We start from the raw sequence: 22,186 nt of genomic DNA, 5'->3' as shown, positions 1-22,186 counted from the left end.
GGTTAACATCATTAAAAGACAATATTTAAAACTATGAACAATGAATATGGAGGCACATATTTAAGAACTCATTTTACCAATTCACAGAAGACTATGGGAGAGAAAAAATCCTATTGAGACTCTGCAGTCTGTAGAGACTTTTCATTATGGCCCCTAATTATTTGTGCCACATCCCAACTCATTATCAGAGCCACAGAATTTCTTCTGAGTTTGTCATTCCCAGAGTAAAACAATGTGTGATTCTCTAATTGGCAGGGTCAGATTTAGACCTTGGGGAGCCTCGGGCACTTCAGGTTTTGGGGTGGGGAACCCTCATACACAGGAATTAAAATACATGGCAGATCACCAAATCTACACATTAAAGTTCATTTATTGCATGTCATTGGCACTTATTCATACATAGAAAGGTTAAATGAATTATATAGCTGAATAAATACATCTATACATGCCAGCAAAACTCCAAGTAGATATTTTAGGTAAGGTAGATTACAAAGAACATAGCTCTGCTGCCGTGTACTCTTTAGTTTCCATGCATAACCATGGCTAAGTCAACAATTTACACAACCAAATTAAACTCTGAACCTGTCAGTGCAAAAGTTTTAAGTTCATTTATGCTAAGTCCAGTATGTTTTACCAACTTGCAGCTAAATGCATCACACTAGAATGTCTACAAAAAGTCTTTCATTCTACACCTGGCATCTGAAAATTTTTAATGAACTCCTCAAAATGTATCTTCTATAGAACACTGCTCTCTACATCTAGTAGGCACAGATCACTTAGTCTTCCATGGTCCACCGTGGTTATCAGATAATTCTTTGTTATACCGATTTGCATAATCTGTCTCCTGAACAACCAGTGACCATAATGCTCAAATATATTCTTAGAGGTACATTAACACTTGAAAAGGTATCAGCAAGTCCTTCCCCATGAAATAAAACTTCCTATTGAGATGACCTGAGGTTGGCAAAGGCTGCAAACTGGACAATTTCATCTATGAACACCTTACTTGAAATCACAGGGGAAAGCAGTGATACGTTTCTCAGCTTCGGTTCTTAAATATCTCTGTATCAGGCAGACAGCATAACTAGGACATTGAACCTGTCCTACACTGATTGATATGATTGTGAGGCAGTTCCTTCCACAGAGGTTCCTGGCATCCAGATCCAACTCTTCATACCTATCCCAAAGTGATTTCAGAAACTTATCCAGAGAATAAATTAGGCCCACCACTTTCTTCATGTCAGCTTCAACTCCTGGAATACCTTTTTGTGTGCTGTTCAACTGTTAAAGCATTAAGTTCCAGATCCTGGCCATCAGAGCAATTTCAAGACAATCCATTTTGTCTGCCAATGTCTGAGCTTCATGTCTTGCTTCAGGTGTTTGCTCCAAGTCACATTCAGTTATCTCAGAGGGCATTTTGAATGCAGTTGTATGCATCTACAAGGGCTTCGGTAGCATCCACTCTTGCTGACTAACGACTCTCTGACAGGGACTTCACAGTTAGTGCTCTTTTATTCCTTTCCAAACATTTCATTACATTTGCCTATCTGTGAGTTGATGCATTAAAAAGGAGTATAACCCTTGTATGAAGCCAAAATAACTAGCTAGCCACCTTGGGTCCTTTTCAGGAGAAAGGCGGAGTAAAAACAAACAAACAAACAAATAAATAATAGCTTCAACACAGCAAGAGGCAGCAGACAGACCAACAAGATTCAATGAGTGAGCAGTACAGAGAATGAAAACTGCTGTTGGGTTCTTACTCTTAAATCTGGCTTCCATTTCTGTGGAATGACGACATATTTCTTACGTTGTTGTAGGAGTGCCCTCTGCAGTCTTTGAAATTAATACCTTCTTTTTCTAGAAATTCGAGGAGAGATGTACCAGAACTTCAGCCTTGTGAGAGCCAGTGTGCAAGAAAGTTAAAAATATTTCTATCACCTTCCCAAAAACAACATATTGCACAATGACTGTTAGCTAGTCAATATGAGCCACATCTGGTGTTGAATCTATGGAAATTGAGAAGTACATACTTAGCAGTTTTCAGTTCTGCCACAATTAGCATATTTTGTCATCAGCAGAACAATTTCTTTGTAGATGGTTGGTGATAGGTATGACTGCTTAGTACTTCCAGGATTGCCAAATTCTTTAAGGTGACCATCAGATTTGGATCAAATTGTGCAATCAGTTACATAATTCCTTAAAAGATCCCATTATGCTTGGATCCTAAGATCTCGTCGCTACCCCTAAATGCCAGGCCTCTCTTAGGGAAAAAAATTGTCACTGCCACAACACAGCACAATGCTTCGGTCCAGTATTTCTTGTTTTCCTGCACTCCCCCCCCCCCCAATTCCCTGTCAGTGAGAAGATTCCCTACCTGGAGAATTGAATTTCAGCACAGAATCGCTATGGCCTTGATTTTGTTCATGAATTTTTGTTTTTTCTTCTACTTTTTTCTAGTTGCTAAACCTATTCTTGCTGGAGAACCTGTTACATCATCTGGACAGCAAAGTACAATAAAGCAATGAACAGCACCTTTGATGGGCTGTACAGGAGTCACTTTCTGAAATGCTGTTCAGCATTGTCATAATGAGTAGTGTAGAAACATGGCATTCTTGAAATAATGACAATGCCCATTCAGTTTGCCTTGACCCGATTGATAACAGCATTGAGATTCTGGGTAGGAATCAGAGTCATGTTTGTTTTAGACATGCTGTCCATGTCTAGAGTATCTGTAGGATGTGATGATCCGTCACCTTTAATAGCTTGCTTTGATACATTGGTCTCATTTTCTGCAGATGTACTTGGGAGACCTGGAACTGGTTCTTCATCATTAGTTTCTGTTTTCCATTGTTGAAGCAGAGAAACATTCTGTAAGGCATTTTGTCTTTGCCAAAACGGCAGCATTTCTTTCATTCTTTTATTCTGAAGCATTTTTCTTCTGAGCTCCAGGCAGCTGAATTTTCTCTGGCATACTGGGTCTCCTGTGTGAGAATATCTGAGGCCAAATGCACAGGTGCACATGCGATCATAAGCTACCTTCCCCAAGGATGTAAGAGTTCTATGCATGGTTCATATAGGCAAAACACTCAATTCCTCTTCTCTCTTTTGCCCCTCTTCTTTGTGAAAGTGTTAATGGAGAAAAGACAAAAGACAAAAAGGGAGAAAAGGAGCAGGAGAGGGTGATGGGCGACTTAGAGGAGGAGGAGCAAGGTGGAAAACTTGAAAGTGGTGGCAGCACCACCAGCAGCAGCTTCTTCCTCAGTAGAGCTGCACCCCCTCATACTGGCCAGAGTCCTTTCCCTGCCAGCACTGCAGTCAGACTGTGTGGGGTATGGCTGGAGAGGAAAGGATTTATTATTCACCCTATAAAGTAAGTTTAAAAAGCAATCTCCTGCTACCCATACTGTCAGGAAGGGGCAAAATAGTTCACAGAGTCATAGTTCTGTTGCTGGAAATACCATGTGAAGCTTTGTGTCACTTGAAGGACAGAAAAAAACAATATATTCAGCAACAAACCAGGTGATTTCCAGAGAACAAACACTCCATCTTGAAGAGCTTTAAATATGTTCTGAACTGATTGCTTGATCACTGAATGATCCCAAATTGTAATGGAGAGAAGGAGAAAATGTTGCTCTCTTGACTCAGTCCTTATTAGGGCCACCTGTAGCATGCACCCACAAATTCTGCAAATGAAATCTCAAATATTTTTGTTTTTTTCAATCAATGAAATGTTGAGAACTTACCCCAGGAGTGAAATAAGAACAGTAAACTCTCTCTCAAAGGACCCGTGCCATTTGATCACATCTGTGTTCATCTTCAGTGTCAGTGCAGGAAGGGACCCACCAACTGATTGTCTGGCTCTCACACTGTTTAACGTGTAGTAGTAGGACTCTCAGAAAGGGACCAACCTGGGTGGAAGCCATTAGTTAGGCCCAGGGTAGGAACCTGTTTTCTTCTACTCAGCCACCTGCTGTCTCTCCCTTATAGGTTCATTGCAACAACATGTTTGCCAAGGGGGTGAAGATTTTCAAGGAAGTGCAATGCCAGTTCCGTTCTGATGCAAATGAGTGGGAGCCCAATGGCATCTCCTCAGTGCTGGTGTTAGATGATGTGAACCCCAGTGCCCGATTTGTCACAGTACCCCTTCTCCATTACATGGCCAGTGCTATCAAATGCCAGTTCTACTTTGCTGACAGCTGGATGATGTTCAGTGAGATCACCTTCCAATCAGGTATGACACAGGCATGATGCAGGAACTGTGACGTATTTGTGCAAGACCAAGAGGCAGAGGAATACAGAAATTGCTGTTTTTCCCCAGAGCTACTACCTGACAGTACTCGAGTCTAGGTGATACATTTATCATGTTTTCTTAACATAGGGATTGGCAGCTGTGGCCCTCCAGACCCAGAACATCTGGAGGAGTCCAGTTGTTCATTGCTACCTTTAACTGGAAGTACTAAGAACTTAGTGTGGAGTGTTTTGCATGAAAAACATACCCTTTCAGTTAAAGCCCTTCCTATTGCTTGATTATTGATAAGTACAGTAAAATTATTAGGCTTCCATCACCCAGGACTGCCTCAGACAGAAACTTTTGTGGAGGTTAGTTAGAAGTGACTTTTCTGTTCATGATGCCAAGGACTGAATCTGGGATCATCTGCATGCGCAATTACATCCGTATTGCTCGTTTAAGATACTCATCTCCCCTATTTTTGCAAGTTATGCAGAGGGCCTGTGCCATGTATATAGATGTCTTTTGAATTGCTAAGTTAGACTTGTTTTTATTTCTAATTGGTGAAAGCTGTCTGAGGAAGGACAATATTAGATAGGAAGTGATGCATGTTTTATTGTAGTTCAGTATACTGACACACAAGAAGGAAGCAATAGGGCTATGTGCATTACATTGCCATAAAGATACTACAGCAAGTAAATATGTTGATGTGAAGTGAAATGGGTGGTCTTGAAGTACCATCCCATGATGCACTGAATATGTCCTTGTCTTGTGGAACACCTTTGAAAATCAGATTAAAGTCTACTACCTGTTGTGGCTTAGACTGATAATGCTTTCTTCTTTTTTAGATGCAGCCATGTACAACAATTCAGGAGCACTTCCTGAGTCTTTTGTAACGCCGACTACTTACGGTATGTGTACTAGATACTTGGAGGGTGGCCCACAGCATGCTTGATCTAGCTGTAATGCTGTGGAAAAGTTATTTACATATTCAAGTTCTTTTTTCTTTTTCGGTGTCAACAATTGAGGAATAGTCCCCAAAACCAATGCCAATAATTCCAGTATTGGTGTATATTGTATTTTTGTGTAAAACTAGTAGCACAATACACAGAATCAGAAAGAAATGGCATCAAGAAGGAGAAATCATGTTGGGAGAATCATGTCTTTATCAAGCAGGTAGAGAAGGCAATCAGTACAAAATATGAAGCTAGAGATGTGCATCAGAAATTGAACTGATCACATCATTGCATCAGAGATTGGGACACTTCCTTTTTAAAAAAAAATTCCCTGGTTCGCACAGATAAAGTTCTGAAATTGAATGGGCATTGGAGCATGTCCACCCACTTCACATGCTCACTTTTCTTTCCTTGCTGCTGGTAGTTTATTTAGGAAAAGAAGCCAGATTCTAGTTGTTTTTTGATTGCTCCAATGAAGGATGAAAATGAATTCAAGCATTCTTATTAGGAAATAAGTTTAGGACACAGACCTCCTTCTGTGGGAAACCATGGCCATTTACAAAGGCTTATTCCCTTCTTACCTTCCCTGGAATGAACAGATTCGGTGTGCAAGGCTGTGGGGCGAAACTCTGGGTGGTTGTGAGGGAGAGAGAACTGACTGTTCTGGTTTCTGCCTGGCTGGTCGCCATGTTGGATTTCCAAGGGACGGGACGTTCCCTAAGATCGCTTTGCTCAGTCTCCTTCCTTCGGATTTACTGCAGAGACGCTTTGTCACTACCTCAGGGATGGGAAAGGCCAGTGATTGCACCATCTGTATTTTGGATCTTGTTCACTCCCATTCTCATACCTTTGTGGTATATTCCATGGGTAACGCCTATACTCCAGTAACTCTATCATTATATTCATTAACATCAGCTCTAATAACACCAAAAATAACATCGAAACCTGCAATATCTGAAAGGACCAGGTTACGTGGAGGAGGAGGAAAGACAAGGACTATGTGTGGGGTTTAAGCACATGATTCCTTTAAAATTTTACTGTATTTAATTTTATACACAAGGGGTTTATAATTTGGGATTTTTATTGTATAGTATTGGATTGGATTTATGTATCTATCTTGTATTTAAGTTTGTTTTATTAATTTAGGGTAATTGTTCCTTTATTAGTTTTCTTTTTCTTTTTCTTTCGGATATGGAGTGGAAGGCCTGTCTGCCCAGCGAGGGGCTTTTTAACATCCCAGTGATCACGGGTAGAGGGAGATTTGACATTGGCACAGGTCCCTACTCGTGTCAGAAGAACGATGAGAAGATGTTTGAAGGCTGTTCATTGTTCTGAGACTGTGATCAACCCTCAGTATCGAGGTAGCCAGCCCAGCCAGCCCTCCACTCTAAACCTGGTACTGTTGAACGCCAAGTCTGTATCCAATAAACCCCAGGTGATCCACGATCTTATCCTGGAGGAGGATGCAGACCTGGCATGCATAACTGAGTCGTGGATTAGTGGGGGGGGTCCTCCCCTGGCTCTCATCTGCCCGCCCAGTTATGCTGTCCAGCACCAGGGTAGACTGGAGGGGTGTGGGGGGAGTAGCCATTGTTTACAAATCCATCTTAGAGGTTACTAGGCGCTCCTCGGTGGTAAAGCCGGGTCTAGAGGCACTCCACATGTCGATTAGGGCTAGGGATGGTATTGGGATTTTGCTGGGTTACTGTGCTCTCCGCAACCCAGTCACTTCCCTACTGAAGCTGGCCGACTTTGTCTCCGCGGCATTGTTGGAGTCCCCAAGGCTCTTGGTCTTGGGTGACTTCAATGTGCATGCGGGGGCATAGACCACTGGGCTAGCTCTTGAGTTCTTGGAAACCATGGCTTCCTTGAACATGTCCCAACATGTCATAGGCCCCACCCACATGGGTGGCCATACGTTGGACCTGGTTTTTTCCACTAATTGGAGAGAAAGTGATCTGATGGTGACCAACTTCATGTTGGTCCCCTTGTCATGGTCAGATCACCACCTGATAAAGTGTAACCTCTCAGTGGCACTCCCCCTTCGCAGGGAGCAGGGACCTATTTCTATGGTCTGCCCTCGAAGGCTTCTGGATCCTGTTGGATTCCAGGAGGCCATGAGAGGTGTTACGGCTGACCTGGCTGGCGCTCCTGTCGAGGCTCTGGTTGACAGTTGGTCCATCTCTGCCACTAGGGCTATAGACATGATCGCGCCTAAACGCTTCGAGTGATGAAGCGATACAGGAGAAGGCTAGAGCGTAGGTGGAGGAAGAACCTGACGGATCATAATTGGATAGCTGTTAGGGTCGCAACTAACCTTTACCTGACTAAGGTAAAGGCTGCATGTCGATCATTCTTCGCTAACCGGATAAGCGAAGTGTCAAATCAGAAGGCGGAGTTGTTCCTTATAGTGTGCGACCTGTCCGGAACTGGTTCAGGTGATGGGCCTCCCCCTAGTTTTTCACCTGACCAGTTTGCAGCCTTTTTAAAATCTAAAGTGGAGGCCATCGATCGGGAGCTCTCTCCTTTTTTGAATACAGTGAGTGAAGCTGAGATGTCCAGCGCTCCGCCTTGCTCGGTAACCTTCAACTCTTTTTAGCCTGTGACGCCTGACACTGTGGACAAGGTGCTTGATCGCTGCCGGGCCACCACCTCTTCTCTTGACCCTTGCCCGACCTTGCTAATCAAAGCAGCCAGGCCAATAACAACAGAATGGGCCACAGCAATAATAAATGGGTCTTTTCTTGAGGGCAGATAAGGAGACACTCATTAGGCCCATAAGAAAGAAACTTAATATAGCGGCGGACGAAATTGCCAATTATAGGCCCGTCGCCAATGTTCTTTCATGAGCAAAGTGGTCGAGAGGGTGGTGGCTGATCAGCTTCAGGCCCACTTGGATGAAACAGATGCCCTGGACCCGTTTCAGTCAGGCTTCAGGCCACGCCACGGTACAGAGATGGCATTGGTCGACTTGTTGAGGGAGATCGACAGGGGTAAAATGTCTCTTTTGGTCCTCCTCGACATTTCTGCAGCCTTTGATACCGTCGACCACAGTATCCTTCTGGGGAGGCTCTCCGAGTTGGGAATCAGTGGCTCGGCACTTGCCTGGCTCCGTTCTTTCTTGAGGGACTGTCCCCAGAGAGTGCAGCTTGGGGAGAGTGTCTCGGCCCCGTGGAGTCTCAATTGTGGGGTTCCACAGGGGTCGATCATCTCCCCAATGCTGTTTAACATCTATATGAGGCCACTGGGAGGGGTCAGCAGGGGTGTGGGGCATCTTGTCATCAATATGCTGATGACACCCAGCTCTACATCTCCTTTTCACCAACTGCAGGTGATGCCGTCCTGTCCCTTCAGCACTGCCTGGGGGCCGTACTGCAATGCATGCAGGAGAATGGGCTGAGGTTGAACCTGGACAAGACAGACGTTCTGAGGGTGGGTGGCCCCGTGGCTAGTGGTCTGGGTGACTCTCTCATGTTTGGGGGGGTGACCCTGGCCGCAAAGAGTGGGGTCCGCAGCTTGGGCATACATTTGGACCCGACGCTCACCATGGAAACGCAGGTGGCGTCGGTAGTCCGCACCGCCTTTTTCCACCCTTGGCGGATTGCCCGGCTGTGGCCCTACCTCGATACGGGGGCACTCACTACCTTGGTGCATGCGCTCATAATCTCAAGATTAGATCACTGTAACGCACTCTACATGGGGCTACCTTTGAGGCTGACGAGGAAACTTCAGGTGGTGCAGAATGCGGCGGCCAGACTCCTTACTGGAGTGAGAAAGTTCCAACATATTTCCCCAACTCTGGCCGCACTGCATTGGCTGCCCATTCGTTTCCACATCAACTTCAAAGTCTTAATGCTTACTTACAAGGCCCTAAATGGTTTAGGACCTCGATTTTTGGCGGTACATCTACTCCCATCTAGGTCTACCCGGATGACCTGTGCTAGTCAGGAGGTGAGGCTGAGGAGCCTGACACCGAGAGAGGCCCGGAAGGAAAAGACACGAAACCGGGCCTTGTCGGCGGTGGCTCCCCGCCTCTGGAACAATCTCCCTCCGGTGATTTGCGCAGCCCCTATGCTGGGCGTCTTTAAAACCCAATTGAAAACATGGTTGTACATCCAGGCCTTCCCTCCAGTTAATACCTGATTTCTTTTCTATTTTTCTCTTCTTATTTTTCTTCTTTTTACTGTAATTGTCATTGAAAGATTATGCGTATTCTTGTGTTTTATTGTTTTATCTTACATTGGAAGCCGCCTAGAGTGGACGAGTAGTCCAGATAGGCGGGGTATAAATCAAATAAATAAATAAAATAATAAATAAATAAATTCCACAGGCCAGCACTTTGAGGAAAGGCCCATTCGTTGACTTCTAGTAACAGTGCATATGGATTAGATAAATAAATCTTGGATAATTCATATGATATCCATTTTGCAAGAACCTGAGCACTGGTGGAAGGATCCAACTGAGGATGCTGCTGTGTTCTCTAAATAAATACAATCTTGTCCCATTATCCCAAGCAAGGGCACAAGGTTAGACGTTCTTGTTCTGATTACAGCCCATACTCATAACAGCTGCCTTCTCCCAGACTTCCCAACATGTGTTAAGCAAATGCAAAATCTGGCTTTGATTTATCTTTTGGCTTGTTTTCCTGTGTTCCACATTCTAGCAGAAGTAGTAGCCTAAATAAGCAAATTAAAACATATAGTAATTCTATGTACATGAATTGGACAGCTGGTGCTGGTGACTGATCCAGAAAATTGATAGAAGAGTGGCATCTGAGCCAAACCAGTTTACAACTATATGAAAAAAATGAAAGAAGGGAAAGATTTAAGAGAAAGTGAAAAGCTCTTATGTGCAGTGGGGGACCAAACTGCACTTCTCAGAAACTCCAGCCAGTACAGCTGGTGGTGAAGGCTTCTGGGAACTGCAGAGAGAACACCTGGGCTACCCAAGGTTGGGAACCATTCTATCAGACTGTAACTAGCATGATCTCTAGCCAATATGTTCAAATGCCATGCTAGCTGGATATCATGAGAATTACCAACCAGCACATCTGAAGGCTATTAGTGTGGGTAGGCTTGGTCTACAGACTAATGTAGGCAAGAGGCTGATACAGAAGCCTCGTGGCACAGTGGTTAAACTGCTGTACTGCAGCCAAAACTGTGCTCACGACCTGGGGTTCAATCCCAAATTAGCCGGCTCAAGGTTGACTCATCCTTTTATCCCTCCGAGGTTGGTAAAATGAGTACCCAACTTGCTGGGGGGGGGCAATGTGTAGCCTGCATAATTAACTTGTAAACTGCTCAGACGGTGCTTGAAGCGCTATGGGGCGGTATATAAGCAGCAGGCTTTGCTTTAATATCACTAAATGATATTCCATATCTTCAGAAATGATAAATACTTTGCTTTTCTTTACTTTTATGTTTTATTATCTTGGGATTTTTAAAGGCCATTCTCCTTCTGCATAGTCAACTTTCATTTCCTAAATCAGCTTTTTATTTCTCTTGATTTCTTTCTCATGCCTCTTGTATTAATTGTCTACACCTCTGTAAGGAGACTCCTTTCCTCTTTAAAAACTAGATGTCTAGTGAAAAGCTTCTAGCCTCAGTTTAAAGGTGGACCCTTACTTAGAGGTAAGGGCGACAACTAGTTTTTCAGAGAGTAAAATGCAAGGGCCAAACTAAATGCAATGGGGATGGATAGTCATGTTTTTTAAATTCTCAAGTCTGCTGCTCCATTCATTAATTTCTATAGCTCTGCAACAAAAAGGGAACATGGAAATGAGGAGTCTTACATGATTGGCCAAATGCTTTTTTTCTCTCATCTTGGTCCCATCGGAAATGAAGTGGTTTGAGGAAGTACAAAGGATTCCATTCCCATCATTCACACAGGGCTTTTGAATATTACAAATACATTTTATAGGTGAATAGGACAGAGATGAGAAAACAAATGTGGATCCCACCATCATGACCTCAATATGTATTCAGTGCAAAGCCTCAGCTTGCTTATCTGGATAATCCACAAAGCATGGCCCAAATGTATTATTGGGTCTGGGGCACAATTATTTACTATATGGATGGAAAGGAAACCGCACAATGTTTTGCCGACACGTAACATGCTCCTTCGGGGAGGAGAATCATGCTATTTTGTTCTTTCTGGCCGTCTCTCTTTTTCTAATGTTATGGGCATAGACTCTGCCTTTCAACCACACTCTTCAGCTTGAAGGCTCTCAGAGCTACTAACAATAGAAATATAAAACAAACAAACAAAAGCACCCAAACATCCTAGTGACAAATAGTTTGTAACATGATCCTACACTGAAATACCTTTCATAGACACTTTTGAGATCCATAGCAAAGTATTCTGGGAGCATGAAGTGTTCTGAAGCTCATTTCTCTGTGTTGGCATTCTTGATGTCAGATTCATTCTTGAGTGAAGGGATCATCCTGTTTATCCTATACCTATATAGAAATAGAAGGGCACTGCTTTGCTATGGATTTCAATGTGGTTATTGTAGAAAAATCAACTACAAGGAGAGATACAAGAGGGGAACACAAGAGGGTGACACAAGAGGGAGACTACATAAACAAATTCTAGTGCACCTGTAGTGACTTAAATAGAGAGGAAAGCTTCTGTTACCTATTTATTACTAGCCCAGCTTTGTATATTATTTTACAAGTACAAAATATCTACCTTCCTTGACAGACTCTGATCTCGGTCCCAGACACAACTCTTAGCATTCTTATGAAAGCTTATCACTCTGGCTAGGATCTGCTTAATTAATTAATTAATTAATTAATTAATTAAATTAATTTATACCCCGCCTATATAAATTAACAGCTTGATAGTCCCATTCCTATAGTAATGAAGCATTGTCACATTGTCTCTTATTGGTATCTTAACCTGTACTCCTGTATCTGAAGAAGTGGATTTTGATCTGTGAAAGTTCACACTGAGATAAAATTAGGTGCTACAATGTTTTGCCTTTCCACACTTCCTCTTTTGCCAAGTTAATACTGTACAGTATTAGTACTAGTTAACTGTACTTGCAACAGATGGAAAGGCAGAATGGTGCCACTGTATGGCTTGCCACAGAAGCAGTAATATCACTGGTGCTGTCCAATAGAGGACCTGACAAGTGTTTGTACCAGCAGGGAAAATGCTTTTTTTCTTAGATGGTTAAGTAGCCTATTCCATAGGTAGTTATCAAATACTGTAGGTGGTATAATATTTATTCAGTTACAGTGGTGCCCCGCATAGCGAGGTTAATCCGTTCCGGATTAACCGTCGCTATGGGGAAACATCACTATACGGAATGGAAAAAACTAATGGGGCCCAAAATTCACCGTTCTGCGATGTTTCCCCATCCGGCCGCCATTTTCGCGCCCTCGGTAAGTGAGGGCAAGGCGTGAAAATGCTGCGTGTGGCCATTTTGGGTGTCCGCTGGCCATTTTGGAACCGCCGATCAGCTGTTTAAAAAAATCGCTATGCGAAAATCGGTAAGCGAGACGCTTACCGATCGTCGCAAAGTGATTTTCGGCCATAGAAAGCATCAGTATGCGATCGCATTAGCGATCCCAAAAATGGATCGCTATGTGAATTCGTCGTTAAATGGTGCGTTCGTTATGCGAGGCACCACTGTACTTTCAAGAGTTCAAACAACATAAGCAACAATAGATGTGATTATGTGTGGGGGGGAACTGCCCCTTTCCTCTGGTTAAACGTTGTCATTTGTGTACTGGGATAATGCAGTAATCCACAAAACATTGGGATGATCTCAAAAGGCAAATGTTCCCTACTTATACCCTAGTTCAGTGATCAGGGAACAGGGGTAAAAAGGTAAAGGTAAAGGTTCCCCTTGACAATTTGTCCAGTTGTGTCCGCCTCTAGGGGGCGGTGCTCATCTCTGTTTCCAACCCATAGAGCTAGAGTTTGTCTGAAGACAATCTTCTGTGGTCATATGGCCAACATGACTAAACATGGAACACCGTTACCTTCCCTCAGTGGTGGTATCTATTTATCTGCTCGCATTTTGCATGCTTTCGAACTGCTAGGTTGGCAGGAGCTGGGACAAGTGACGGGGGCTCACTCCGTCACATGGATTCGATCTTACGATCTGCAGGTCTTCTGATCTTGCAGCACAGAGGCTTCTGCGGTTTAACCCTCTGTGCCACCACGGGGTAAATTACCCCAAATGGAGTAAAAATGAAAATCCTGGGGGTAATGAACAGAGTGCTACCCCCCCACCTCCTGCAGCCGAATCTTAAACTGTAAGCCACCTATCCCTGCTACCTTCCTTGGTTGCAGTACTTGTAAATCAGTTCTTTTAGAGATCAGAGATAAGGCTGCTTTATTGTTTACGGCTGTAGAACAGCCCGGGGCAGTCAATCTGGCTTATGAATGAAGGGAGGTGGGAAAGAGGGACAAGTGGATTCATCAAGCTTGTTTAAAGGCAAGATTGTAGAAAATTTAGGGAGGGACGGAGGGTAGGTGGGTGTATGTGAGAGAGAGACTGACTTTCATAAAACCATGAAAAAAGGATGTGACTGCAAGGAGAGAAGGTTCCAATTAAGGTGGGAAGGAAGGTGCGAGAGAAGGATTGGGTGGTTTCATCAAGCTTGTTTAAATGTAATGAGAGGAATTGGACATACTGAACTGAAGCAACTGATTGTTGAAAATTTAGACTGTGTGTGTGTGTGTGTGTGTGTGTGTGTATGATTGAGAGAGAGTGTGTGTGAGAGAGAAAGAGAAAGAGAGAGAGAGAGAGAGATGCTCCTGGTCCTGCTTTGATTGCAACATCAAACAAAAGGTCTTACAAACAAAGACTGTGGCTTCCTTTATTGAGTCAATCCACCTCACGTGCATTCTTCCTCTTTTCTTACTGCATTGCACTTTTTCCTGCATTGCTGCCTTTTCCAGTGAGCTTGCCTTCTCATGATGCCACTGAATTACAATACCCATTATTTGGTTATTTATTTATTATTTATTTATTTATTTATTTATTTATTGGACTTATATACCGCCCCCTAGCGCTACAAGCACTCTCCGGGCGGTTTACAATTTTAATTATAAAGGCTACACATTGCCCCCCCAGCAAGCTGGGTACTCATTTTACCGACCTCGGAAGGATGGAAGGCTGAGTCAACCTTGAGCCGGCTACCTGGGATTTGAACCCCAGGTCGTGAGCACAGTTTTAGCTGCAGTACAGCGTTTTAACCACTGCGCCACGAGGCTCTTTATTTAGCTTCTGGTGAGAGTCCACACTTAATTTGCTTTACTTATGTCTCTGACAAGTCATGCTACCTGTAAAACTCTTTTCCAACATTACATTTCAAATAAGTGAAATGTGTGTATACACTTTATGTAGTGTATAAAAAGTGTATTACAAGTCTGCACTCCTATATATAACTGCTTTTCTGAGGGTGGTTATTTTGGAGGAAACAAGTCCAGGATTTCAATGTACTTAATAAGCTTTATAAATGTTGTTCTTTAGTCATTAAGTCGTGTCCGACTCTTTGTGACCCCATGGACCAGAACACACCAGGCCCTCCAGTCTTCCACTGCCTCCCGGAGTCGGGTCAAATTAATGTTGGTAGCTTCGATGACACTGTCCAACCATCTCATCCTCTGTCGTCCTCCTCTTGCCTTCACACTTTCCGAGCATCAGGGTCTTTTCCATGGAGTCTTTTATTCTCATCAGATGGCCAAAGTATTGGAGCCTCAGCTTCAGGATCTGTCCTTCCAGTGAGCACTCAGGGTTGATTTCCTTCAAAATGGATAGGTTTGTTCTCTTTGCAGTCCAGGGGACTCTCAAGAACCTCGTCCAACACTACAATTCAAAAGCATCAATTCTTTGGCGGTCAGGCTTCTTTATGGTCCAGCTCTCACTTCCTTACATCACTACTGAAAAAACCATAGCTTGGATTATGCGGACCTTTGTTGGTACACAGCCTGCTAGTTTGGTACACAGCCTGTAGATTCAATAAGATTTTGAATTAAAATAATGTATGATTTCCTTCCTTTGAAATCAAGGGGGTAATGTTGGTGTATATACATTTTTGGTGCGTAAAAGGTAAAAACGTTCTCTGACCCCTGCCCTAGTTAGATTGCTGCATACATTTTAGTCACACAACGCACAGCCATTATAGGTTCATTTACCAGGCAAACGGTTTAACCGGTTCATTTCTTCCTTGCCAGAAGGCTTGCATTCATTTGTTCTGAGGGCATTTCAATGTATTTGTTATTGGTATGATGTGTGCATGACCCTTTTGATTCTTTTCTAAAGCCAAGTCACCAGGAAAGGTGGCTGTCATTATTTCTGCCCAGCTGCCCTGCTCAAATTTTTTTAAAAAAAGTTCACTGCTGGAATATTGATATGTAGGTAAATTTACTTTAAAGGACAATCGCATTACAGTGGTACCTCGCTAGACAATGACCTCGCAAAACGACAAATCCACATGACGAGGTTTTGCGATCGCGATCGCGATTCGCAAAACAGATTTTCGCTTGACGATGATTTGGTCCGTGCTTTGCGGACCGTTTTTTTCACAAGATGACTATTTTTATAGCTGATCGGCGGCTTCGCAAAATGGCCTCCCTATGTTTTCGGGACTAATGCTTCGCAGGACAGCCATTTTTACAACTGATCAGAGCTTTGCAAAATGGCTGCCCTATAGGTGATCTTCGCAAAACGACGATTTTTCCCCACTGGAACGGATTAAACGGGTTTCAATGCATTCCAATAGCTAAATGGTTTTCGCACAACAATGATTTCGCTAAACAGCAATTTTCACGGAACAAATTGTTGTCGTCATGTGGAGCACCACTGTACTGCACTTACTGTCTGGCAAGTGAAATGGCCATGGATAGGAGTGCCGGGTCCACTGAGTGCAGTGCAGGTTTTCCAGAGGTAATAGTGCAACTGAGGAAATTTTACTGAACAAGAACCTCTACCTAACATGACAACGTATGCCGCCTAGAGTGGTCGAAGTAGTAGTAGTAGTAGTAGTAGTAGTAGTAGTAGTAGTAGTAGTAGTAGTAGCAGTAGCAATAATAATAATAATAATAATAATAATAATAATAATAATAATAATAATAATAATAATAATAATAATAATAATAATAATAATAAAGTACAGTGGTGCCTCGCTTAACGAGTGCACCGTATAGCGATGTTTCCGTATAGCGATCCCTTTTTCAGGATCGCTATACGGAAACATACCCGATCTTCGCAATGGGGAAAACCCGCATTGCGAAGATCGGGTATTGCGGCGGCCATTTTGGAGCCGCCGAACAGCTGATCGGCAGTTCCAAAATGGCCGCCGGAAGCCCGGAAATGGCTGCCGGAAGCCGTTTTCGCGCCCTGCCCTCGCTTAGCGAAGGCACGAAAATGGCTGCCGGCACCTGGAATCCTCGCTGAACGGGTAAGTAACGAAGGTATTGGAATGCATTAAACGAAGTTTAATGCGTTCCAATACCTTTCCCCTACCCGTTTAGCGATGATTCCGTATAGCGAGGGTTAATCCGGAACGGATTAACCCTCGCTATACGGGGCACCACTGTAATGGGTTACACTGCACCAGAAAACATTGGGATGTTCATCCAGGTACATATATCACGTCACCGCAATTCAGTACAACAAAGGTATGAAAAGTTTCATTAGAACAGGGCAACATTACTCTGGTGTGACCGTGGCCAAAGTTGAGTTTCAGAAAGGAATAAATAGGCCATCCGGAAAGATCCAAAGAATGATTCAGAGAGGGAAGGGAGGGAGGAATGCAGCCCATGCCAAGAGACCATCTGTAATCTGCAACTCTTTGTTCTCAGATATTCACCTACAGCTCACAGGATATGTTTGTCTTCTAACAGATCCCACCCTCAAAGTCGATGACAGCAACACTCGCATCTTGATCGGCTGCCTTGTGGCCATTATCTTTATCCTGGTGGCCATTATTGTCATCATTCTTTGGAGACAATTTTGGCAGAAGATGTTAGAAAAGGTAAGGTAGCAGCCAGGTGCCAGGCGTTACATTACAAATGACCTGGACAAATTGTGGGTAAGCAGGCTGGAGGTGAGAGTTGAAATGGGTGGCATGTGTGAATTGCAGTGCCACCGTTTGCACATGTGCACAAGAGAGTGCGCATCTGCACAAGCACCACAGCATTGTTCGCACATGTGCACGATCGCATGTGCAGTCGCAAACAGCTTTTGCTGGGGTGGGTGCATGTGGGGGGTGGGACAGGAGGTCTGTCTTCACGGCCCAGTCGGGCTTAGGCTGGGGACTGGCACCAGGCTGCGGATCGGGGGTTGATGACCTCTGAATTAGAGAGTGTGTGATGGAGGAGGCTTGGGACTACCTCCTTCTGCTTCTGAGAGAGTGTGTGTGTTTGCAGGGAGGATTTGGGCTGTCTGGTAAGGTAAGGTGCTGTTTTCTGCTTTTTAAAAAACTGTTCTGGGTGTTTTTGCAGTGTGGTTTTGAGCTGGGGGGTTATACTTCTGTGCTGTAATGGGTCTTAGGGGTTTATTTGTTTTTTGGGTTTTTCCCCATTTCTTATGGGTCTTGGGGGGTTTGTTGCTTTTTGGAGTGTTTTTTTCCATTTCCAATGGGTCTTAGGGGTTTTTTTTTTTTGGCTTCCCCCCATTTCTGATGGGTCTTGGGGGCGTTGGTTGCTTTTTGTGGAGGTTTTCCCCATTTCCGATGGGTCCTGCATGCTTCTCTTGCTTTTTCCTTTGTTTTCTTTGCATTTCTGACCTGCTCCATTTGTTTTCTGTGCATTTCCAATGGGTCTTGCATGCTTGATTGCTTTTCTGTCTCCAAAATCTTTTTACTTTATTGCATGGACACCATATATGAAAAAGTCCTAGGTTGTTTAACACACTTCCAACATGAGTTGCTAGCCCCCGACACCATTTTTGCCAATTTTACAGGTGTGAGATGCCATCTATAAAACATCTTTAAAACATTTTCTCTCAGATTTACTGGCCTAATCTGTTTATAGTTATCATTCCACATTCGAATCCAATCATCTGTGTCTATATTATAATCAAAATTTTGTGCCCATTTAATCATTACTGCTTTCACCCTTTCATCTTCTAAATCATATTCTAACAAAAAGTATACATTTTTGTATAATCTTATCACTCCATAAGTCATCCACCTGTACCTTCCCTTCATAAAATCCCATTATTTTATCTTTTTTAAACCTTGATTGTAATTTCAACATCGGCCACCAGTCCTTTGGAAGACCCATTTCCTTCAACTCCTGAATATTTTTAGTTGTTGATCCTTGGTTAAACACTCTTTATACATATATCTCAATTCTTTCAAGAACAGAGAAAGATTTGTGAAAGCTTCCAAAGACGCTACCCATATTGGGATTTTCTTGTGTCAAATTTTTCATCAGAAACTTCTTTTTTATTCTTATTATTTACTTTAAGGCCTGATACTGCACCAGAGTTTTCAATTGTGGGTATTAGTTCTCTAATAGATTCCTCCAGGTTTTCTAGCAACAGTACCAGATCGTCAGCATAAGCTTGTAGTTTGTATTCCTCTCCCTTTATTTTCAACCCCCTAATTCTGGGATTTTGCCTTATTTGTCTGTTTAGTATTTCTGATGTTAAGATAAAAAGTAAAGGTGATAAGAGGCACCCTTGTCTTGTGCCTTGTTCAATTTGGATCTCCTCTGAGATTTAGCCACTGACCTTGACTCTTGCTTTTTGTTGCAAATAGATTGACTCTACTGCCTGAAAGAAGCTTTCTTGAATGCCCATCATCTTTAATTGGTTCAGCATAAAGTCCCAGTTCACATTATCAAAGGCTTTCTCTGTATCCAAAAAGATTAGCATCATTTGCTTTTCTGGATGGGCTTCATAATACTCCAGTAGATTTATTACTGTTCTTATATTTGCAGCCAATTTCTGTTTAGGTAGAAAATCAATCTGGTCTTTATGTATCATCAAGGTTAGGACCTTTTTCAGCCTATTAGCTAAAATTGAGGCAAAGATCTTATAATCCACATTTAGCAGGGAAATTGGTCTGTAATTCTTAATTTGATTCCTTTCCATTCCTATTTTATGTATTAGAGATATGTGGGCTTCTTTCCATGACTCAGGCATTTTTCCACCTGTCTCAATAGCTTCTAACAGCCAGGAACAACTTTTAAGAGATCAAATTAGACTTTGAAGCTCAGGGAAAGAAACTTAAGTGTTTGGGGGCCCATATAGTTTTCTCATCCATCCTACCAGAACTTGGAAGAGGAATAGAAAGGGAAAGGGGGATGTTCTGGGTGAATGACTAGCTATGATGGTGGTGTAGACATGAGGGATTTGGGTTTTGGGACCATGGGCTAAGCTTCCTGGAAGATGGACTGCCAGCAAGAAATTACTTGCACCTCACAAGAACTGGGAAGAATGTGTTTGGTTGTAGCATGAAGAACCTCAAAAGGGGGGCTTTAAATTGAATTGGAAGGGGGAGGGAGACACAAGCACAGAGATAAAGATAGATGAACCCTTATGTACAATAAGAGGAACAGTTCTAATGGGGGACAATAATAACTTTAAAATTAATAATCATATTCATAAAAATGTAAAAAAAAAAGCAGGCCACAAATTGCACAATGTCCGGTTTCTATATACGAATGCCAGGAGCATGAGAAAAAAACAAGAAGAACTGGAAATCTTGATTGGAATAACTGAACTTGGTGGGACAACTCCCATGACTGGAATAGAGCAATTGAAGGATATAAATTATTCAAAAAGAACAGAAAAAAATAGAAAGGGAGGTGGATTTGCAGTATATGTCAAAAATATACATTCTTGCATAGAAATACAGGAGAAGATTGGCTGTCCCATTGAGAGCCTCTGAATCAATGCTGTTGGAACAAATAACAAAAGGAACATGGTAGCTGGAGTCTACTACTGGCTGCCCAATAAAGGAGAGGATGCAGATGAAACTTTTTTGGGGGAAATTGCAAGCATTTTGAAAAACCATGATGTAATAGTTATGTTGTTGTTTAGTCGTTTAGTCGTGTCCGACTCTTCGTGACCCCATGGACCGGAGCACACCAGGCCCTCCTGTCTTCCACTGCCTCCGGGAGCTAGGCCAAATTCATGTTGATCGCTTCCAACCATCTCATCCTCGGTCGTCCCCTTCTCCTCCTGTCTTCACACTTTCCTAACATCAGGGTCTTTTCCAGCAAGTCCTCTCTTCTCATGAGATGGCCAAAATATTGGAGCCTCAGCTTCAGGATCTGTCCTTCCAGTGAGCACTCAGGGTTGATTTCCTTTAGAATTGATCGGTTTGTTCTCCTTGCAGTCCAGGGGACTCTCAAGGGTCTCCTCCAGCACCACAATTCAAAAGCATCAATTCTTCAGCGGTCAGCTTTCTTTATGGTCCAGCTCTCACTTCCGTACATCACTACAGGAAAAACCATAGCTTTGACTGTTCGGACTGCAGTGATCATGCAGCCCAAGAAAGTAAAATCTGTCACTACTGGGAAGCAAATTCTGCCAGGAATGGCCCTTCCATCAAATTCCTGACTTGTGTGGCTGATAATTTTCTCCAACAAAAAGTGGAGAAAGAAACTAAAGGACTAGGTATCCTTGACTTGATTCTAACCAGTAGAGATAACTTGGTGGAGGAAGTAGCAGTAAGGGGAACTCTGGGTAAAACTTACCATGTTCTACTAAATGCTTGATTTCAAAGGAATCATAGAATCATAGAATACTAAAGTTGGAAGGGGCCTATTAGGCCATCAAGTCCAACCCCCTGCTCAATGCAGGAATACAAATCAAAGGGTATCTGCCAGGTGGTTGTCAGTTTCTCTTGAATGCCTCCAGTGTTGGAGTACTCACCACCTCTCGAAGTAACTGGTTCCACTGTCGTACTGCTCAAACAGGACATTTTTCCTGATGTTCAACTGAAATCTGGCTTCCTGTAACTTGAGCCCATTATTGCATGTCCTGCACTCAGGAATGATCAATAGATCCTACCCCTCCTCTGCATGTCAGCCTTTCAAGTATTTAAAAAGTGCTATTATATCTCTCCTCAATCATCTTTTCTTAAGGCTAAACGTGCTCAGATCTTCCAGTCTTTCCTTATAGGGCTTGGTTTCTAGACCCTTGATCATCCTTGTTACGCTTCTCTAAACTTGTTCCAGTTTGTCAACATCCTCCTTGAAGTTTGGGGTCCAGAACTGGGCACATTCCTCAAGGTGAGGCCTACCCAGTGCCGAATATAGGGGAACTAGCATCTCGTGAGATTTGGCAACCACATCACACAGTTGGCTCATATTCAGCTTGTTATTTATGACAATTCCAAGATCCTTCTTGCTTGTAGTGTTACTGAGCCAGGTATCCCCATCTTGTAACTAAAACCAAAGCAGAGTGCAGCCACACATATATGCTGGATTTTTTTTTTTAAGTCAATTTTAATAATCTCAAGGCAATTCCCTTGGCAGGAGATCCTAATAAGAAAAGGTAGGAATTTCTTTTTTTAAAAAAGAACTTCTAAATGCACAATGAAAAACAATTCCAACAAGAAAAGAAAGTGGGAAACAAAAAAAAGAGAGAGAGAGAGAGAGAGGCCAGTGTGGCTTCACAAAAAGCTCACAGAGGACCTGAAAACAAAACAAAAAGATACATATATGAAGTGGAAAGGAGGCCTGGCCACAAAAGAGGAGTACAGACAAGTAGCAAAGAACTACAGGGATGGCTTTAGGAGGGCAAAAGCTGAGAATGAGCTGAGGTTAGCTAGAGACAATAAAAAGCACCAAAAAAGCATTCATCAGCCACATTCGTAGTAAAAGACAAAGAAAAGAAATACAGTAGTGGCTCAGCTACTCAGTAGAGATGGAAAAATGATAACAGACAGCAAAGAAAAGGCACAAGTACTCAATTCCTATTTTTGCTCAGTGTTTTCCCAAAGGACAGACTATGACCCTCCAGACAAATGTGAAGTGCAGGTAGAGCGGACAAGACTAGTCAAGAATTACCTTGAATGAGTTC

At 42.9% G+C, this 22,186-nt stretch overlaps 1 protein-coding gene across 2 annotated transcripts in view; it reads left to right on the top strand.

The window, feature by feature from the left end:
• The window catches only part of DDR2 (discoidin domain receptor tyrosine kinase 2), an 83,814-nt gene that overhangs the window by 42,232 nt on the left and 19,396 nt on the right, over nucleotides 1-22,186 (top strand). For both annotated transcript variants that reach the window (XM_020798567.3, XM_072998242.2), the window contains exons 8-10: nucleotides 3,988-4,231; nucleotides 5,077-5,139; nucleotides 17,050-17,180. In XM_020798567.3, the coding sequence (XP_020654226.2) occupies nucleotides 3,988-4,231; nucleotides 5,077-5,139; nucleotides 17,050-17,180 (438 nt within the window). The remainder of the gene's footprint in view (nucleotides 1-3,987; nucleotides 4,232-5,076; nucleotides 5,140-17,049; nucleotides 17,181-22,186) is intronic.

The sequence above is a fragment of the Pogona vitticeps genome, chromosome 4, assembly GCF_051106095.1.
Source record: "Pogona vitticeps strain Pit_001003342236 chromosome 4, PviZW2.1, whole genome shotgun sequence".
Taxonomy (NCBI): domain Eukaryota; kingdom Metazoa; phylum Chordata; class Lepidosauria; order Squamata; family Agamidae; genus Pogona; species Pogona vitticeps.
The sequence above is the reverse complement of the archived record's forward strand: the minus strand, read 5'-3'. Positions and strand labels throughout refer to the sequence as shown.